The following is a 20,326-nucleotide window of genomic DNA, read 5'->3' on the forward strand; positions in this document are numbered from 1 at the left end:
TCTACTGATATCAGCTGTCATGGCCTGGTTGCTGGATTAGAGATGCTGAGGCAAGCAGGTCTGTTCCAGTGTGTGTGTGTGTGTGCGTGTTTTTGTTTGTGGGTGTGATCGGAAGTTGATGACTGTGAGAAACTATGTACCGAGTCATTATATTGAGCGAATGGTACTGTTAAAGCTGCAGTAACGCTGTCTATCAGGGTGAATCACCAGCTCTTCTATTACCTCAGGTAAACAGTAAACACACACACAAACACACACACACACACACACACACACACACACCTGTTGTAATGGGTACTGTCCCCAGCAGGGTCTGCTTGTACTTGACCAGACTCTCGTCATCTTCGTCCATTTTCTGAATCTCCTCCAAAGACTTCTGGGCCGGGGGGTTGTAGTTTAGGTTTCTCTCATCTTCTTCCTCCTCAATAGGCAAATCCTTTTTGTCAGCCATTAGACCTTACAGACAGAAGGAAGAAGACCGTTAAAGAGGCATTTCAAGATGTTGCACTGTCTGAAGGTGGTTCTCAGGACAAGTTTCCAACCAGTTTTGATGTCCTATACTCTCTCCCATTGAATTCACTTCACCCTGGATTGATTACTTACAGTAATGATTTCACACTATTGTGATTACCAATGAGAACCGTGGAAGGTGGATGGTTGTACCAATAGTCCTACTCTAAGCTCATTAACTGTCACTTGTTCATGTCAAGGACCACAAAACTGACACAAATCAGACCATGGACCCAGCATCTGGTCCCTTGCTTTTAGGTACAGTTACCCCTGGTTGGGAAACTAGAGTATACAGGCGCAAAATTGGCAGAATGAATGGGTCTGTTAAACTGAGAGGAAGCTGCTTTTTGCTCAAATGTCTGTGTGGCAAAAGTTGTTTATATTGTATCCAAGTCCTCTTGAGTACATGATTATCAATCAAAGCCATCTCAAATTAAAACAGTTTCCTGTCTGTTGGACAGAGGAAAATGTAATGCACCTGTAACTTTCCTGATGGTATAAAAAATAAAATAAAATAAAACATTCAAAGCTGTCTTCTGTTAGACATTCAGCTGGAAAATCCAGAGAAGCAGAGGGCAAATAACATTTGCAGCACAGATACTCTGCAGTAAATATTTCTGTTCTATTTCAGTGACTCAAAACTCAACCAGCACCGGCAAGATTGCCTTACTGTCTGGGATAAGATGCATATTACTGTATGTAGGGCAGCTCCAGCCATCCGGGGTCTGATTTCATCAGGGATTTTGATTCAATATTGAGGTTTACAGACATTTGATAATGTGTTCTGCAAGCTGAAATTTCATTTTCAGCATCTCCACCTCATCCGCACCTCCAGAGAGTGAATACTTGCAGACTGGAATAAATATAATAACTGGAAGGATTTGGCTGGACAGAACCACAGCTGACAGCAGTCATGAAAACACAGCAGTTCTATTTAAACTAATGGACAAAACATGCTTTTCTGCAAAATTGTCAACATGTTAACCATTTTGAATTTATATCAAAATAAAGGTGAGACTTTCAAACTGAAAAGACAGAGAGAAAGTATGGCACATGCTATTATTAATCAAGATGCATCAACGTCCGTACTGAAAGCGGTGATATGTTATGGGACATTTTAATATGAAATCAGCTTAAAATGATTTTAAAGTAGACATATCATCCCCATTTTAAGGGTTCCTAGTGTTGCTGAGGATAGATCTACATGCTTTAATGCACAAAAAATGCATAATTTTACTCATACAGTCCAGTGTTGCAGCTCTGTATTCCCCTTCTGTCTGAAACACACTGTGTGAGCTCCTGTCTTTTTAAGGTCCCCCTCCTGATGCCCAGTCGGCTCTGATAAGTCAGCTCACACACACCTGAGCCCACACCACTAACTACAGCAGAGCAGCTGTGCCAAATCAATTCTTAACTGCATAATAGGACACTGGGCAAAAATGCTAAAAATGTGTGAATCTGTGATGTAGTGTGATGACACAAAGTCACAAAATTAAAGGTTGGACCACTGACAATGTGTTTCAGGATCAGTGCTTCTGGTGGGAGAGATGAGCTTCCATTAGCGTAGACTTTTGAACTATCAAGATCTTTCATAAGGCCGAGTACAGATAATAAAAAACACGAGAAGGTGAAAAGCATAATGCTGTAGGTCTCCTTTAAAATTTGCTTTTCATACCAGCTTGTACGTCAAAGTGAGCGTCAAGTCAGCATTTGTTTTGTCAAAATTATTGCGCTGTTGTGACGCATGACTTCATGACTGCATTACAGGCTTAGCATTGGCAATGATGTAACTTGATCACAACAAAAGCGGACATATTGTTAGGACTTAAGTTTAAGTCTTTAGAGTCAGCCGTCTTCCTTGTTACTTGGCATAGTTGTGCTTTTGGATCCTAAAATTCTGAGGCTGAGATAGGGAAGTCCTTTTTTCAGTGCATTGGTGGTTGTAGAATAAATAAATAGATTCATACTTTACCATTTTATGGTTTAGGAGAGAGGCACATATTATGTTTGTCTCATAATCTGTTAAAAGGACAACAGCCATGTAATGAAGTGTTCAAGTCTTTAATGTTATGCTTGCTGCCTGTCTTTGTAACTTAGTGTCTTTGTGGTTAATACCCGGCTTTCAAGCCTGAGAAACGCTGTTAAAGAGTGAAAATTCACATTATGCGTGTATCTTCTCTTCTTATCAACTTACAAGGACAACACCCACACACGTACACACACACAAGGACAGATCATATCCTACAATAAAACATTACATGGCCGCCGACGCAAACGCACGATGCATACCTCCGGACTCTAATCATCTGGAGAACAGGAAACAAGGACACGAACTGTGCTGTGGATGCCTGTTTACTGTGTTGTAACAGGTTTGTGTAATAGCCTCTGGTTCTGTTTTTACTGTTCATAATGAGACCGCTCGGTGTACATCAGCTCAGAGCTGTGTGTCGGGGTAATTGGATGACACAGAGAGTACACAAGTGCGCACGCACACACACACACACGCACACCCTTTAGTCACAAACACAGTCGAGAAATGCATATAAATGCACAGTCACACAGTGTTCTGTAAACATTAGCGGAAATCAAATGCGTTAAATGGGAACATTAACCAGCCAATGCAAGTGTCACACACACACACAGATGTACACGTGTACCCGTGCACTCCTCTGTGTTTGTAGCAGCACCCCACCCAGTCAGGGCCAAACCACGGCTGCCTTCACCCGTCACCATGGCAACCCTTTCAACTCCCCTTGCAGTGACATCACCTTTGCTGTGGATCTGTTTTATGTGACTGAATACACACAGCAGAGCATTTATTTTCACTCGCAGCAGGAGAGAGCCAGTGGCCTATCAGTTTTAATGCGCACACACATACAAACACTTGTGCACAAACACACCCACAGTGCTCACTTTTTCTGTAAATATATATTTAACAGGATGGTTTTAACCCCCTGGTTGTAGTTTTACTCAAATCAATATTTAGGAAAAGAGTACCTCTACACAGATTATTTATTTATTTATTTATGATAAAAGATTTTTGCTGCAGTGAAGTTCTCTCATTTTTTTGAGATAAGGCTAACATACTGCCACACACATCAGCACAGAGGGCGGTAAATTGTTAGCATGCAGCGCTACAGCTAGTGACCTTCTGGGGTCGACACTTGGACAATAAAGTCATCACTTCACACTTGGTCATGTCATGTCCTGACCTGCTCTACCAGCTGAGCTACAGCCGCCCCATCACAATTGGCAACAAGTGATAATGTATTGTTGATTTTTTTCCTCCTTTAAATCTAAATAAGTTGGTGGATTATTTACAGGTTTATAATAGTGTGCTGACACAGATTTGTCCCAATAGCATGACAGTGGATGGAAAGAAGTTGATCGTTGAGTCTCTCCTCTTCAGACTCCAACAATCAACTCCATTTTACCAGGTTGTTACAGTTTGTTACAGTTTGAGTGCCTCCTCGCACACTTTTACTGGACAAAAATGTGCATTGTGCCCATCGTTTCGTAACTAGAACAGATGGTAAGATAGTTCCATGGGAAATGGCACAGTACCTAACACACATCATATACATAATTAAAAGGATAAGGATCAGACAGGTTAGTTTCCACACTTCAAGCTTTTTTCGTAAATCTATCTGGTAGATTAATTACCATAAGCCCCACAGATGTGTTTCCTTTCTATTATAGTAAAAATAAATGGTCAACAGATAAACACAATTTGTCTTTTTGACAAAGTCTTTTAACATGTTCTTTGGAACAAACAATACATATTCATGCATTTCCTTGGTTCAAATATTAAACATCCATAAAACATGAAATGCCATAAATAAGCCAAACTAGTTTTACTCTGCATATCTTTCTACAAAGACAATAGTTATTCTGAGATCTCAGAGAGACATGAGAAAGCATGGCACCATGGTGGCTTATTGAAAGAGCGTGATCTTACCACGCTTTAAAAAGGTCTCCATGCAAAGTTGCCGATGTTAAAAAGGAAATAATAACAATCTGGTTTGAAAAAAAACACACACAAACATCTAAAGCTGATTGCTCCCTTCAACACACACATGAAACTCAACAGTATGTCAGATATAGTCCATAAATGATTCACCCAGCCGTATTTACATATCAAACTCTGCATGAGCGTGCGTGTGCACACATGGACCCGCACTGCATATGAAACGTGTCTCTGAGCTGCTATTAAAACAAGTTTCCTGACATCTGAGTGCTCCTCTTTGATCTCAAGACTGCTGACCTGTCACAGTAACCGTATCAATTAACATTTATTTGAAAAGGCAGGTTTCGGTCTGCAGAGATTTCCTCTCTTGTACAACCGAGCGTTTTAATATGGATTTCTTTCAAAGCTGTGGTATGTGGTCGCATAAGTATGTCAGCCTTTCTCACCAGTTCCACTGAGGCTCTTAACGAATCTGATGCAAATGCTTACTTTTCTGTAACATTTGTTCGGGGAACATCAAATTAAAATGGCATTTTAAAGTTGAGTTAAGCTTTATAGAAGTGAACTGACTTCTTAAAGAGCTTTTCCACTCTATTATGAGTTTTATCACTTACAAAAGGAAGAGAGACAACTCTTCTCATTGCCCAACATGAAACAGCAGTTGAATTGAGCCAAAACACGCAGGGCTAACACCCTCCATATTGTGTGAATCTGGTGTTAGAAACAAGCTAACGCTAGCGCAAAGTCAGCAGCGTGTGTGCATGTGCGTTTTTTACATGTGTGGAAGTGTGTGTGTGTGTGCGGTCTTCCAACAGTTTCAGCCCCCCATCTGCGATGTGATATTAACTGTTGGATTTTCTTTGACGCCCATAAAACTGCCTCATTACCCCAGTAGCTTCTGAAAGCATCTTCTGTATCATTACGTACATGCCTGCGGTAAAATACACACAAACAAGTGTAAATCAGTGCTGCTATTGCAGAAAAGCTTAAAATCGTGGCTGGTGAGGAATTCATTCGGTTGTTGAGAGGTGTCGAAACAGAGATGCTACTAGGAAAAGAATGAAATAAATTAAACATACCTCTATCTTTGTACCATTGAGTGAGAATATGATTTGGATTTGTAGGCCACTCTATGTGCTGTGTGGATTTTTACTTTGTAGTCTAAAACAGAGGATACACAGTCAGTATGTACAGCCACAATGCTCAATGCTCAGACTCAGTGTTCATCTGCTGGTATTTACAGCTAAACCAACATGCTTAGTGAAAATCAACACTGCAATCTGTTTGGCAGGGGAGAGGTGGCTTTAGGGGAAGACGGATTCAAAGAGGACTGCTCACATGGGACCTCAAACACACACACACACACACACACACACACACACACACACACTGAGCATGTTCTTCTGTTAGTTCTTGCTGAGATGAGCCATTCACAAATGTTTTGTATGCAGGAGTTGACTAAATTTGTACATTTCAAATCCTTAAGAGAACCACAGCCTTCACTGTCAGGCAGAAAGTAATGTCCCCAAAACAATATTTTTGGGGAAAAAGTTGTTGCTTTCAATTATTTTAAGTGTAAGGTTTATCTGCTGGGGACACTTGCATTGTGTTGGGGCAATGAGGTCACATAAATATCTCAAGACCTAGTCAGAGTGAGGGCTCACATATGGCTTATCAAAAACAAAAAACATATCAGAACATTATATACAAAATTTTAAGTTGGTCCACTTTTGATTCATTGGCTCTTGCCAAGAGTTAGATGAGAAGTTTGTAACCCCTCATGTGTATATGGTAAATATCAAGGGACAGCCAGCCACTTAGCTGGTTGGTTTAGCCTGGAAAGACTATAGATGGGGGTAACAGCCAGCCTGGCTCTGTCCACCAGTGTCAAAAGCTCACAAAATAAGACCTTATATCTCATTATTTTGGTTCATACAAATCCAACATGTAAGCAGACTCTATTCGTCACAGGGCTGAAAGATGAAGCCAAAGTGGAAGTGCTAGAACTGCAGTTCTTTGAGTGGCTACTTGAGGCTTGATCAGAAGTAAACATGTTTCATGTTAATTCTGCCATTTAAGACAGCTGTATGACTTTGTTTGAATTACATTAAGGCCTAAAGTTATGCATAAATAGGGGCGTGGCTGCTTCAAGCGTTGACTAGCTGTGCGCTGTCAGCAACTGGACTTAATTTGGCTCACCTCAGCTGGACCGTGCACAAACATTTGTCCATTTTTGGATTAGCCAGCAGTTAGCACAGTCCAGCACTGCCAAGATGGCGAAAGCCTGAAGCCCAGATGCTCAGCTTCACAGTGGCTCTTTAGAAACTGGTGACGTCAGAGAGACTATTCCCACGTCTCATGTGCTCTGTCGCGAAGTCCCAAGCAAAGTTAAACAGTTGCTGGCTGTAGCTTCAAATTTAAGAGACAATGGTGTCAATCGTATCATATAAATCTCTACCAAAAAGCAAATAATTGCAATTCCCTTTAAGTATTAAGGTTAAGTGGGTTGTTAAAGTGTGCAGTTCTGGTGTTTATCTACTAAATGGACACCCTGAGATAAAAACTGAATGAGGAAAAACACTTGTTTTGACAATTATTGAGAATTCTGTATCATAAATAGAGCATTATCTCACAAACTGAACAGGAACTGTTTAATTTCATCTGAAGTAATGAAAGTTAAACTGCTCTCCTCTTGCCTCAACAGCCTTCCTCTGTTTTAATAATCACTTCCTGTCTGCCCCCACTTTGCTTAACCCAGATAACCGTTCACTGTGTCAGGAAAACACTTTGTTCTCACTATGTGTGTCTACTATATGTGTGTGTTTGTGAGCATGTGTGCCGTAAGCGTTGATTTGCTGTTTTTTATAGTCCTTTGAGGCCCGCTGTCACTGCTCTGTTCTAATACTATAACGAGACCTCCGGGACACTGAAGCACACACACGCACAAAGGGACACACACACACAGCGGGAGATAGAACGCAATCTTTCAGGGCTCTGCAAAGCCAATAACAGCTTTTACAATGAAGGAAAAGGCAGTAAAGGAAGGATGAGCAACATAACAACATTACGGCGGGCCATGCGAGCAGGGTTTGCTTCCATCTCCGAGGCTGCTGACGGGGGTGCGTGGCCCTTTTCCACCGCAACACGACCGGAATCGATCTGTCGCCTGTGAGATTTCCGTGTAAGGCTGCAAACACCCTGTCAACCCCGGAGACACTAGTAACACTTCGTCATGCTAACCAGCAAATCGTTGGAATCTCATTTCCCATGTTTCCCTGTTGTGTTGATGAAAGGCTGAGATGACAAACACATGACAGCAGCTGCTGAGATTTAGCACGGGGAGGACGTCTCATGAATGACACTGCAGCTTCTTTACAAATCCTCAACTCGTACAGATACATTTCTTAGTCAAATAGAATTTCAAGTACAGTCAGTAAGGAGCCTCCATCAGACTGATACCTGCCCAACATGTGGCAGAAAATAAAAGGACAATACTGGTATGATAGAACTACAAAAATTCTTTTCTTATTCATTAAGTTTCTTTAAGACTTCTTTTGGAAATTCTTTTAGTGCCTGTGCCAACTGTGAAACAAATACAACCACAACAGCTACAATTAAGAAAGCGACAATAAACAAAGTGCTTCTTGACATTACCCAATATGAAAAGTGCAGACACATCTCATATGGGTAAGGGAACTTTACAGATGTTGTACCATTTACTTCTGTCCCAATACTTTCCCTGCCACTCAGGCCTCACAAAGCAGTGTCATACTGTCATACTATTGTTTTTAAGCAAATACCAGTGTGACATATCTACTACTTACATTTTTTAGTGGACTTAACAGACACCATTTCCCACAAACCCCATACCTTTTCCTTTACATTTTAATGAGAGCTGTTCACCTCTGTTGTTGCTTGTGTGTTCCACTAAACGGAATTTCATGAAACTTGGATGGAGGATGGATTGCAGCACAGAATAGACCACATTAACTTTTGGTGCAGATTCGGACAAATGGATGGATCCATCACTTTCTTTAAAATTGATGACAATGTTGTTCATTTCTCAGGGAATAAAGCAAAACAATCAGGCATATTAAGGAGGGTGGTATCTATGAGTATAATTTGACACAGATCCAAGATCTGGTGATCTTGAATTATGGTTAAACATTTGGGAGGTTTCAAACTTAGAGTGATACAAGGATATTGAGTTTTACATTTGATTAGGCCAGATTGAATTAAAGGGGAATGGTTGGGCCTTGGCAGAGGTATGCAATCGACTAATTGCTCAAGTTTATTGACTGTTTTTAACTGGCTTTGCAAAATGAAATAAATAAATTAAATAAACACATTTCATTATTATCATTACTGGTCTTGGAATATGGAAAGTCAACCTCTGGATCAGAAGTGATGATGTCATGATTGCAGCCCTAAAGACATGACACCAAAAGGAAAGCACATTATTATACATTGCATACATTTACTTACCTAACCCTAACCACTATTTGTCTAACCCAAACTATGAAGCATTCACCCTAGAACTGAATGATGTAATAGGGTTCACCATTTTGGTACTCACAAAGTTGTCGGACCCCTCATTTGGTCCCCGCAAATATAGAAAAACAAGGTCACGCGGGTGTACAAATACACACGTGTACACACTCGCTGTCACCTTGTCAGATGTGTTTAAGCAACTGTACAGTATCTGCTCCTCACATCATCCCTCCTCCTCTCTGTCTGTCCCAGCTGTGATAAATGAGGTTGTACAGCGGAGCAGACACATACGAGACCAATCAAGTCAGTCAATTAGACAACCTGCTGTCTCAACAAGGCTGACGGAGCAGCTGAGGACGTATTACCGTGTGTGTGTGTGTGTGTGTGTGTGTGTGTGCGTGTGTGGGAGTGAGCAGGTAAAGAGAGAAGAGAGGGAAAGACAGGCTGAAAGTGAGGAGGGAGGGGAGGAGAGGATTAGACGGTGAAGTATGGAGGTTGTGTTAGTTAATCTGACAGTGGGAGAATAGGAATGAGAGGGGACAGAAAGGAAGACAAAAGGAAGGGAAGTAAAGAAAGAAAGAGGAAGGAAAGAAGCTTGGGAGGACGAGACAGATGCAAGGAACTAAACATCCGACCAATTCAACCTAAAAAAAAATGAAATAGAAGGAGAGATTATGGAGGAAGAGGAAGGATGGGGAGTTGGAACTCACAGAGAAAATGAGGATAGAGAGAAAAAACGAAGGAAGAAGAAAGAGATTTCAATTAGCCTGTGTGCTCTCTGTGTGAGCCGGTGTTCGCTGATTGACAGCTCACAAAGAGTGTGCTGCCACATGGGCCTCACCCACTCTGTCTGTACCACACATTCACATTCACCCGCACACAAACACACACTTTGTCAAATATCTCCCTGCGTTCCTGGAAACAGCTGCTGACAGAACACGTCAGTCCCACCCGCCAACATCTCCCATTGTTTCCTCCTCTTTCATGTTAACCCCCACCTCCTCCACCTCGACAAGAACATCCTCTCCTCCTTTCCACCTGCCTCATCTCTCCCTCATCTTCCGCCTACACTCTTCTAACCATTTCCACTTATCCTCCTCCTCCTCTGCTTATAACTTCACCTCCTCATGGCTTCTCCAAACCTCTTTACCTCCCTCGCCTCGTCATTTTGCTCCCCATACCCTCGCCATTTATCTTCCACTCAGTCACCTCCCACGTTCCTATCAAAATCTCCTCCTGCTCTTCGCTTTTTTTTTTTCTTCAAAATTCAATCTCAGCCAAGTGTTTTTGACAAGATTCGATGTGTCATATCCATAGAAACATGTACAGACGCTGCAAAAAAAAATAAAAAATTCCCTGTGTGCGGCTTGTCCTTGCTGGAAGCTGAAAAATATGCAAAAGCAGCAATGAACATATTTGAATGTAAGATTCATTGCTTCAGAAGTGGCTCTCTAAGATGTTAAAGGAATTAATTAAGGAGTAAATCAGCAGAAGAAACAGACTGAGAGCTGTGACGTGAAGATGTACGGTGGGTGACTCCTCAGATCCTGACTGGAGCGGAGCGATCAATTCAAATTGCTGTTTGAAATTCACACAGTTAATGGAACAGATTATTCATGGCCGCCTCAGATCTTAAATCGCATTTCACTTCCACTTCCAAGAGCTTCTCTTTAAGATGGTCTCATTTTTTTCTCTCTGTCGTAACTGGTTTGGTCCTTCAACCTCTTTTCTCCCTCCGTGTGTGTGTGTGTGTTTCAGTGTCTCTCTTTTAAAATTACTCATCTCACAAGAACACACACTCTTATACACACACACCTGTGTGAGGGGAAACCCCAGGACTGTTCCACCATCTGTAACTGCTCGGCACTGCTGCAGTGTGGTGAACACACACACACACACACACACACACACACACACACACACACACACACACACACACACACACCCTCGTCTTGCAAAGATCGTGCTGTTGCAAATACAAAAGCAAGAAATACTGTTTGAAATAACAGCAGACAGTCGAAATATTATTTGACTCCTGCATACGCTGTGTCATCTCACACACATGCACGCACACACAGAGCTGTTCCCACCTCTGCCAACATTTCTCATGGACGCACAACCTTTTGGCTGTGTGTGTGTGTGTGTGTGTGTGTGTGTATATGTGAGCAGAAACATAATTACAAAAGCTGGCAGTGCACATGCGCACACACACACACACACACACACACACGGAAGATAGTGTAGGATGTGATCAATACCTATTGATCTGCCACCTTTGGCTTGTCTTGGCAGCGCTTCATGTTAGACATAAAAATGTCCACACCCGTCAGGATAGAGGCGTATGGCACACACACACACACACACACACACACACACACGCACACACACACACACACACACACACACACACACACACACAATTTTGATTTAATCCCTGTATAATAAATCCTGTAAAACAAATAAAATGGATAATTCATGCACAGTAAAATAACTTGAATCACTAAAGTTATACTAATTCACTAGAACACACACACACACCCGCGCGCTTCACCGTCTCCTCACCTCTGTAGCACATAGTCAACCACAGCAGCTCCAGCACCTGACCCCCAAACTCACACACGTCCACTCCCAGCATGGTGCCTCTCTGCGGGGCTGCGCCCTGTGCGACGGCTGGCAGAAGAAGCAGGGAACCAGGGAACCTCCACAGGTAGCAACAAAGTAGGAGAGCAGGGACGGATTAAAGAGGAGAGCATCCACACAAAAAAAGTCTCAGATCGGGGGGTCAGACGAGCATCTCCTTCCCAGGAGGATGTGGAAAAAAAATGTGGTTGGAGGGGCTGAAGGGGGGAGGCTGGTGTGAGAGAGACAGGAAGAGAGGCAGGGAGGGTATCCTTCCTTGGCTGTGGGTGTGGATGTGATGGGGATGTGTGTGAGCGAGAGAGAGAGAGAGAGAGAGAGAGAGAGAGAGAGAGAGAGAGGATGGAGGCAGGGAGGGTGAGGGAGGGAGAGGCAGCAGACACAAGAGGCAGCCGGCTTCGTACACTTCTTCTTCTTCTGCTTCTTCTTCTCTTTCTTAAACTAGAGCAAGAAAGAGGCTAAAATGCTAACTGTGAGCTGCTGGAAGCTAACAGTGGCAGGCACACGCTGGTTCAGCCGGCAGAGCTGTCTGCAGCAGCATGTGTGTGTGTGTGTGTGTGTGTGTGTGTGTGTGTGTGTGTGTGTGTGTATGTGTGGTACTCAGACGCTGGCTATCGATTCGCAGACGAGCTGCGAATCCCTCCTCTCCACCACCCCCCCACCCCCCGCATCCCTCCCTCCCTCCTCCTCGTGTCATCAGCCCAGAGACTGCAATGAGCTCATCCTTGACCCCCCCTCCTCCTCCCCCTCCCTCTTTCTCTCCCTCATTCACTCTTCCTCGCCTCACCCCTCCTCTCTTTTTCCACACCTCATTCCTTCTCACGCAACCCCCCCCACCCCCCCACTCTTCAACTCTTTCATGCTTTTATTTTCCTCTTCATTTTTCATCACTTTTTTTGAATTCTCGCGTGGTGTCCACCCTCTCCCTCCACCTATTCATCACTGTGTCACGCCATCGCTCTCTGTGTCTCTATTTATCTTACCCCCACCCTCTCCCTCCTCCTCCTCTTCTTCTTCTTCTTCTTTATCTCCTTCTGTCTTACAATGACCACACCCTGTCAGCAGTCTGCTTCAATCATGACTCTCACTCTCTCTTTTCCACTCCATCTCTTCCTCGCATCATCTTTTTGTCTTTTTTCCTCCCCTCTCCTCTCGTCTTGACATCCCCAGAGCTATGAGAGAGGCTGTAGTACTGTAGAATACAAAGGGGGGGGTTGCTTCTCGCCTCTTGACAATCAGACACAAACCCTTTCACACATGTCTGCGCACGCATACACACACACACACACCTTGTTAATCTGTCATTCAGTGGTTGTTCAGCTGTCATGTCATGTGAAACAACTTCTCTCCCTCTCTAACTGTCTCTCAGACTCCGGAAAACATTATTCACATTTTACATCCACATATGTACATTCATTTAAAACATGCTGTAATTTGGTACAAATCTGGGGAATATTATTAATTTTCCTGATTTGACTCAAAGAACAAAATCCATAAATCAAATGTAACCTGACCCAGATTTGTTTTGTCTTATCATAATTAATGTTTGAACTCAACAAACTGTCTGAGAGAGAGCAGAGTTGTTGTTTTTTTTTACAAGCGAAACGGGCCGGTTTGATAAATGAGGGGATGTCGGCTCGTGTGCCTGTAAAGAGGATGAAAATTAGCGACTGGGGAAGTGGGAGCGAGTGGCAGAGATTAAAAAACACTGAAGCAGAGGAGACACAGAGCTGAGCCCCGTGTCTTGATCCAAACTCACTTTGGCGACACTTTCGTCTTTGCTGTCTTGCCAGCGAGCGGCGGTGAGCTCAGCACAGAGAGGATGTTTGTAGGTTTGAGCCAGACCAATATATTTGTGTCAATAATTCTTTTGAATGATAGATATCAGTCATGTTTCACTGCTGATCGGATTAATGTTTTAGATACTGTACTTTCAGATCACTTGAGACAACAACCTGAAATAATTAACCTCAATTAACCTAATCAGTGACATCATGGAACAGATGGCTCATAATTTCAGTTTGGCTTCCTTAAACATTACATATTTTCTCTTCCTTTTTGGAATAAACTATAACACCAGTGCCATCCATAATAAACCCGGTGGTGTCAATCTATTTGGTCTATTTTAAAGGAGGACATGAAAATATACAGTTTAGAGCATTTCATCGGGTCACTTCCAGAATGTGTGCTATCTGTGTACACATAAACAAACTGGGATGTTCTCAGCTGGCGACTATAACATTCTTAGTTTATTTTGTTTCACAATTTTTGCTAAAAACTGACTGAATGGCATACATGCACACAAGCTAAGCGTTTCTAATATATAAACCCATTATTAAACCTGAGAATGGAATAGAAAAAACTCAAACTAAGGATATCATGTTAGAATATGACTTTGGTAGAAGTGAAAGCCCCCATACAAATAGTACTTGAGTAAAGATCTTCAGGTACACTGTAGGTCATCCGATTACACATCTGTCAAATGATTGGATTCCATATTCAACATTTTTCTGATTGTTGGAATCCATGTTTTGTCTCTGATTGCTGATAGAATAGATCAGTTTAAATGTGCTTCTTTGGCTCTGATGCAGCATGTAATCTGCAAAGTAACTGAAGTTATCAAATGAATGTCGTGGAGTAAAAGTACAATATTTGCCTCTGAAATGTATTGGAGTGGAAGAATGAGGTAGCAGGAAATGGAAATACTCAAGGAATTTCAAGGAATGAGACGTATTTGGTAAGACTCCGGCCGAACTGACGTGACAGGTTCAGCTGCAGCCACTGCAGGCTCAGTCATTAATGTGAAGCACAGCCGGAGGTCAACACAGACAGTGAGGTCATTCTGCTCTCAGACACAGTACAGCAAAATGATGACTATTATTCCGAAGAGACTTCAGACATCGTTTTATACAAAAATAGAAGCCTTTCACAACAGCCCATAAAAAAAAAAATCCCCTCAAACCAGCAGAAATCTCGCGCCTCATTGTACAAATCCATCATTTTAAAAAGGTTGACGTCAGTAAAAGCTTATTTAATGTCATTGCCGTGCCCCACCAATCACCCCTGTCAGTGTCAGCAGTGGCTCTTTCTCCTGTCTGTCCTAAAGCAAGCGGTGCTATAAACCCATTATCCTCATATTGCTTTATGGAAATATAAATCAGCGGCAGCAGTGGTTCCCTGTGGCATGAGTGGCATCTATAAAATGTGCGCTTGAACAAAGTAGTCATGGATGGTGTCATAAAGAGTGTCTCGGCATAAGGAGCCCCGAGGGTTCAGCCATGCAGACACACATTTTTTACTCAAACAGGACAAACCTGATAAAACGCTCAGCGGGCAGCGACCGAGGACCTGCTGCGCTTCAGTATATCTTCATAACACGAAGTCATCACCTCAAACGCCAACTGAACCAGTCCATTCCTCACTGTATACACAAAAGGACGTAGCTGGTTGTGACAACATCGATGCCAAATACTACATTCAATCCAATGACCCAATAATATTATATATACATAAATACATAAAATTGTTCCTATTGGATGTTTTTGTGATTTTTTGAAAAATGTGAGCATTTACCTATTTTCAATGTAATTATGAATACATGTTGGCCAGCATTAGGACAATATCTTGGGAAATACGCATTTTTGCTGTCTTGCCCAGAGTAAAATAAGAATATTGATACCACTCATGTCTATATAGCAAATATAAAGCTAACAGTCAGTTCGCTTAGCTTAGCATTAAAACTGGGAGGTTGGAAAACAGCTAACCTGGTTCTGTCCAGAAATAACAAAATTGTTCTACTGAAACCTCTCAAGCTCAGTAATTAACATCCTGTTTGTTTACTTTGTTCCCCCCAAAAAAGTGCAAAACTGACATGATTTGGTTTTACAGTGTTAAGAATTCTTGCCAGCCAGTTATAAAACAACAATTAGCTGTTTGACGCTACGTTAAAGCTCCTGTTGTCAAACGTTTTTTTCAGGTCTGAGACACTTCGTACAGGATATTAGGAGAGCAAACTTCATTATTATTATTATTTATTATCATCATCATTATTATTGTTATTATTATTTTATTTTTTTTTAATTTCCCCAGTGCCACAGTAGAAGGCAGCATGGAGACCAGTGATAATTCACACAAAGTCATCTTTAACTTCAACACACATCATAGTATCACGCTGTGAAAAGGGAACATTTGCATGTCCACCCAGGTGTTGTGTTTCCATGAATGCCTACTGGACAACTGCAGAATTATCCAGACCAGTAACGAAAGCTTGTTGTGCCCCTTCCCATCTAAAGACAAAAGCCAGATGGTAGTGTGGTTGCCGGGGTTTTTTTGTCCGGTGTTAAAGTGGTTAGAGTTATCTGTCATGCTGTTTACATCACACTCAAAAGTTAATTCATCACCATGACGAGGTGCACGGGTAGTGGTGCCGAGCGAGGAGAAACAATTATGATACAGTAACACACCTCAAATTGAATTCACGGAATGATATCACATGGATTTGCAAGTGTAATCTGAATTGATTTGGCAAGTTATTCCATTAAGCCGTGGGTACATGAGCTCTGGATAATTGCTTTCCCCCCCTTCTCTCTCTCACACACACACACACATACACACACACAGATATAGTATGTAAGCTATACACTCGGGGTGTGCATGTAAGCAGTGTCTAAATGGTTTTCCGACGGCATATTGGGTGTGGAGCCTTTATCTCCGTTTAGTGTGGAAAAGAATGACCCGACTCATTTGGAGCTTATTCAGCCATAACCGCCTGATTTAGTCTGACTGAGAGTGACTGAATAACCCAGACGCTAATTCTCTGAGGGACTGAATAATAATTTGATGTAGTAAAGGTAGTGGCTGTGTAGTGATGAATGAATAAATACAAAGGTGTTTGCCAGGCGATGATTGAATAACTCTGGAGGGAATCAAGTGTGTCAGGGGACGAAGGAATGAGTAAGAGGATCTTTCTGTCGGATGATGAGCGAGCATGATGTGCATGAGTTTGACTCGATTTATCAAAGGCAGAGGAGGAGCTACAGGGGAAGTATCAGCAATAATGGGACGCAAAGCAACAGAGCAGACAGTATATCAGGACACATCAGGATAAACTATGTGCATTCTGTAACTACACATACAGAAAGTCACAGTCAATACAAATGCAACACTGTTTGTTGGTACTGCTTTTGTTTAAGCCATGCTAGCAGCTTTGCCCTATGGATATAGCACTGTCTCTGTGTTGGACCGTGACTTTGGTCCGGACTGATATATGTCAACATCTATTGGACACATTGCTAGTGAATGTTGTACAGAAGACATTCATGGCTCTCAGAAGGCGATGATGCACTGACTTTTCCTCTAGCACCACCATGTGGTGTGGCAGAAAATGCTCATTGAAGAACAGAAAAACTCAAACATATGTTTAATGAAATAATCATCTAAATCAGAAAAGTATCATATTATCGCATTTGAGAACCTGGAACTCGCTAACATTGGTCGCTTAAAATAAACATTAAGTAGTAATTCACATTTTGTGTGATTTGGCGCCCCCCACAGTTTTAGAGTGCAATACCACTGTCGTAAATACAAATCCCAGGTCTGTAAGACTTTGTCAAACAACTCAATATATCATAACAATGCTATATGTTGAAAGCTTATATTTTAACATGTATGTAACACTGTGATCCTACCCTCTCAATGAATTCACACAGTGCACTAACAAGTGACAGGGAGGGCAGAGTGGCTGAGACAGAGACACCATTCACCCTGTTACGAGACAAGGTGAAAGGTGAAAAAGCTACATATTGTTGCTTTAATAATGGACTAACTGATTGTCAAAACTGTCAATTTTCTGCCAGTCAGTGGATTAAACAACTCAATTACTGATACAAGAAAACATAAAGATAAAAATGAGAGAATATCTGAATTTTGATGAAGCTGATGCTGAAGTAAGTTTTTTTTAAAGTACCTAATCTGTTCCAAAAACAATTGTTCTGGTTATCCTCCTTGCTTTTCTGAGCACCAAACAAAACCAGACCCTCATCTTTTAGACCACAAACTCACTAGAGACAATTCTGAAAATGACCTGGTTCTTTTTGGGGTTATATCATTTCTAAATCTTTTCATGCGTAAAAAGAATTTTACCTTTTTAGATTAAGGCGAGAAAGTCTTGACAGAAGCTGGCAGCAGAGGACTCGTCCCGCAGCTTATTTGTCGCACTGGCAGACGCCTTATATACCCTCAGAATCAGCCACAGGTCAGGCAGGTCAGCCCCTCTCTGGCCTCAAGCCACGCCCTCAGTCAGTCCTCTGCAAAATCACTCTGGACAGGAAAAACAAGTCTCATTAGCAAGTCACGGATAAGCCCATCTACTTTACTTGACAAACGTGGTTAATTGACAGTTATAATAACCTCTCATATGCTGAAGATTTGAGTTGAGACTGCTTCTTATTTGACCTTTTGTCACAAAAATGTTCTGGAGAAAATTTCATCAAACACATTTCAGTTCAGATCAACAGCACTAAAAAACTGTATCCTCCAACGTAACCATGAAGCTGAAATCTGAAATATGGAATTTGTTCGGGACCGTTGAATAAAACTGAACTAGCTTTGAGTCAGTTTGCCAAACAAACTATAGCACTCACATGTATACACACATAAACATACCTGTGAACACATATACAGTACACATGCACACATCACACTGGTATTTTCTTTAACCATCACATATTTTATTTTCCTTTTTTAGGCATAAACTGTAACATACATGACCCTGCACTGTGGTGTCATGTCAAGCATCTTTTGCGTGTATTCTACAAGGGGGCATGAAAATATACAAATGATCTGTACACTTCCTGTGTGTGTGCTTGGAGACATCCTATTACGTTTTGCACAAACAGGGACATTCTCAGCCATCTACAATAACAGTCTTAGTTTATTTTGTCAGTAAGCTAAAAGTTTAAAGGCATGTAGAGCCAAAGCAAGTCTCTAAAGTATAGAGCCAGTCAAACATTAATAAATCAGTAATTATCAATCAACAATCTATTTTATTCTAAAATCGACCATACTGCATAATATGTAAGTTTACTTTTTGTACTTTAAGTAAATTTGGAGCTAAAATTGAATGCCAATACTTTTGTTAACAGTCACATTTTGGATGCAGATCTTGAGTGTTTCTACAGCAGCGGTGTCTCTACTTTTACTCAAGTAAAAAATCTGAGTCCTCTCTTCGTCACTGGCTTTTTGTTTGTTTCAGTTTTTGGTTTTATAAGGACATACCACATAAAAGTGATTCTTTAAACGCTGCACTCCTACAGCCACAGTACAATAAAATGATAATTAATACAGATTATTTGATTTGAGATTTCCTTTGACGAGGATGTTCATCAATAGTTTATGTGTGAATCACACATCACTGAGCCATTTCTCTGCATACGAATCCCCTCAAGCTGGCAAAAAAAATATATATATATATATGAGTCTCATTGCACAAACCCATCATTTTAAAATGTTAAACGGCTGATTTAATGTCATTGCCTTACCCCACCAATCACCACTGTCACTGTCAGAAGTGGCTCTTTCAGCTTTCTGTCCTAAAGCAACCACTGCTATAAACCCATTATCCTCATATTGCTTTATTGAAATATAAATCAGCAGCAGCAGTGGTTCCCCGTGGCCTGACCGGCATCTATAAAATGTGCGCTTGAACAAGGTAGTCACGGACGGTGTCGTAGAGAGCGTCTCAGCGTAAGGAGCCCCCAGGGTTCAGCCATGCAGACACACATGTTTCACTCAAACAGGACAACCCTGATAAAACGCTCAGCGGGCTCAAGCCTTTAATCATAACTAATAACAAAATCATTATTCAAGTGCAGTAAATTTGACATACTTTCCCATTGTTTGACAGCTGTTTTGAGAGATGTGAGTTCACCAATCACTAGGATGTAACTGTGGCTGACAGGCATGTTGATGCGGTGAAAGCATGAAAAGGGTTCTGTTAGTACTGGCAGTTTATCAAGGTTATCGTGTATAAAGATTATCAACTAAATCCATTTTTAGTGCCTCACAGAGCACTGGATCATGTCATTTGCAGTCAGTTGGTTTATTTAACTGTGAAACGTTCACTGAAGTAACGCTTGTTGGTTCTGGAGGAGCCCTCGACAGTCTGAGAATATGTACCCTGGTGGTTTATCTCATCTTGGGCTCAGAGGCATATTTTTGTAAATGAGTGAATAATAACAGTGTCCAGCAGTGGCCACCAACAACAACAAATGAAAAGAGTTCCAGCCATATGTGACGAGGCATCATCACAGAGAGAGTTGTGATGTATGATGATGAAACACTTCCTGGCTTGGATTTTAAACACTCTGAAAAGTTTAATTCTGTAGAGCTGAGATGATTATTGATTACTCATCAACTATTCAGTTAATTACCAACTATTTTAATAACCAAATAATCGGCTTGAGTATTCTTTTTTTTCTTTTTTTCAAAAGTCCAAACTTTCTGAATCCAGCTTCTGAGATGGGGCACTGTTTAATGACATGTTTGAGCTTTCTTAACCTGCCAGTGTTAGCACTGTTTCATCAATTCATCATCCTTGTAACATAGTATACCCAGATTCCGCCTTTACAAATCGTCCGCTTTGAGAGCTGTACTTGCTGCTTCAAGAGAAGAAACTTTAACAACTTTGCAGAACAGATACATTAAGTTCCAAGTCTTCTTGTG

General features: G+C 41.5%; 1 protein-coding gene across 1 annotated transcript in view; it reads right to left on the reverse strand.

Annotated features, from left to right (window-relative positions):
* Nucleotides 1-12,188, reverse strand: part of arhgdig (Rho GDP dissociation inhibitor (GDI) gamma) — a 29,133-nt gene extending 16,945 nt beyond the window's left edge. The window contains exons 1-2 of the mRNA XM_037087569.1: nucleotides 11,531-12,188; nucleotides 283-456 (exon numbers count right to left, since the gene is read on the reverse strand). Of these exons, the coding sequence (XP_036943464.1) occupies nucleotides 283-456; nucleotides 11,531-11,603 (247 nt within the window). The 5' untranslated portion in view covers nucleotides 11,604-12,188. The remainder of the gene's footprint in view (nucleotides 1-282; nucleotides 457-11,530) is intronic.
* Nucleotides 12,189-20,326: the final 8,138 nt, after the last annotated feature.

Source organism: Acanthopagrus latus, chromosome 23, assembly GCF_904848185.1.
Source record: "Acanthopagrus latus isolate v.2019 chromosome 23, fAcaLat1.1, whole genome shotgun sequence".
Taxonomy (NCBI): Eukaryota; Metazoa; Chordata; class Actinopteri; order Spariformes; family Sparidae; genus Acanthopagrus; species Acanthopagrus latus.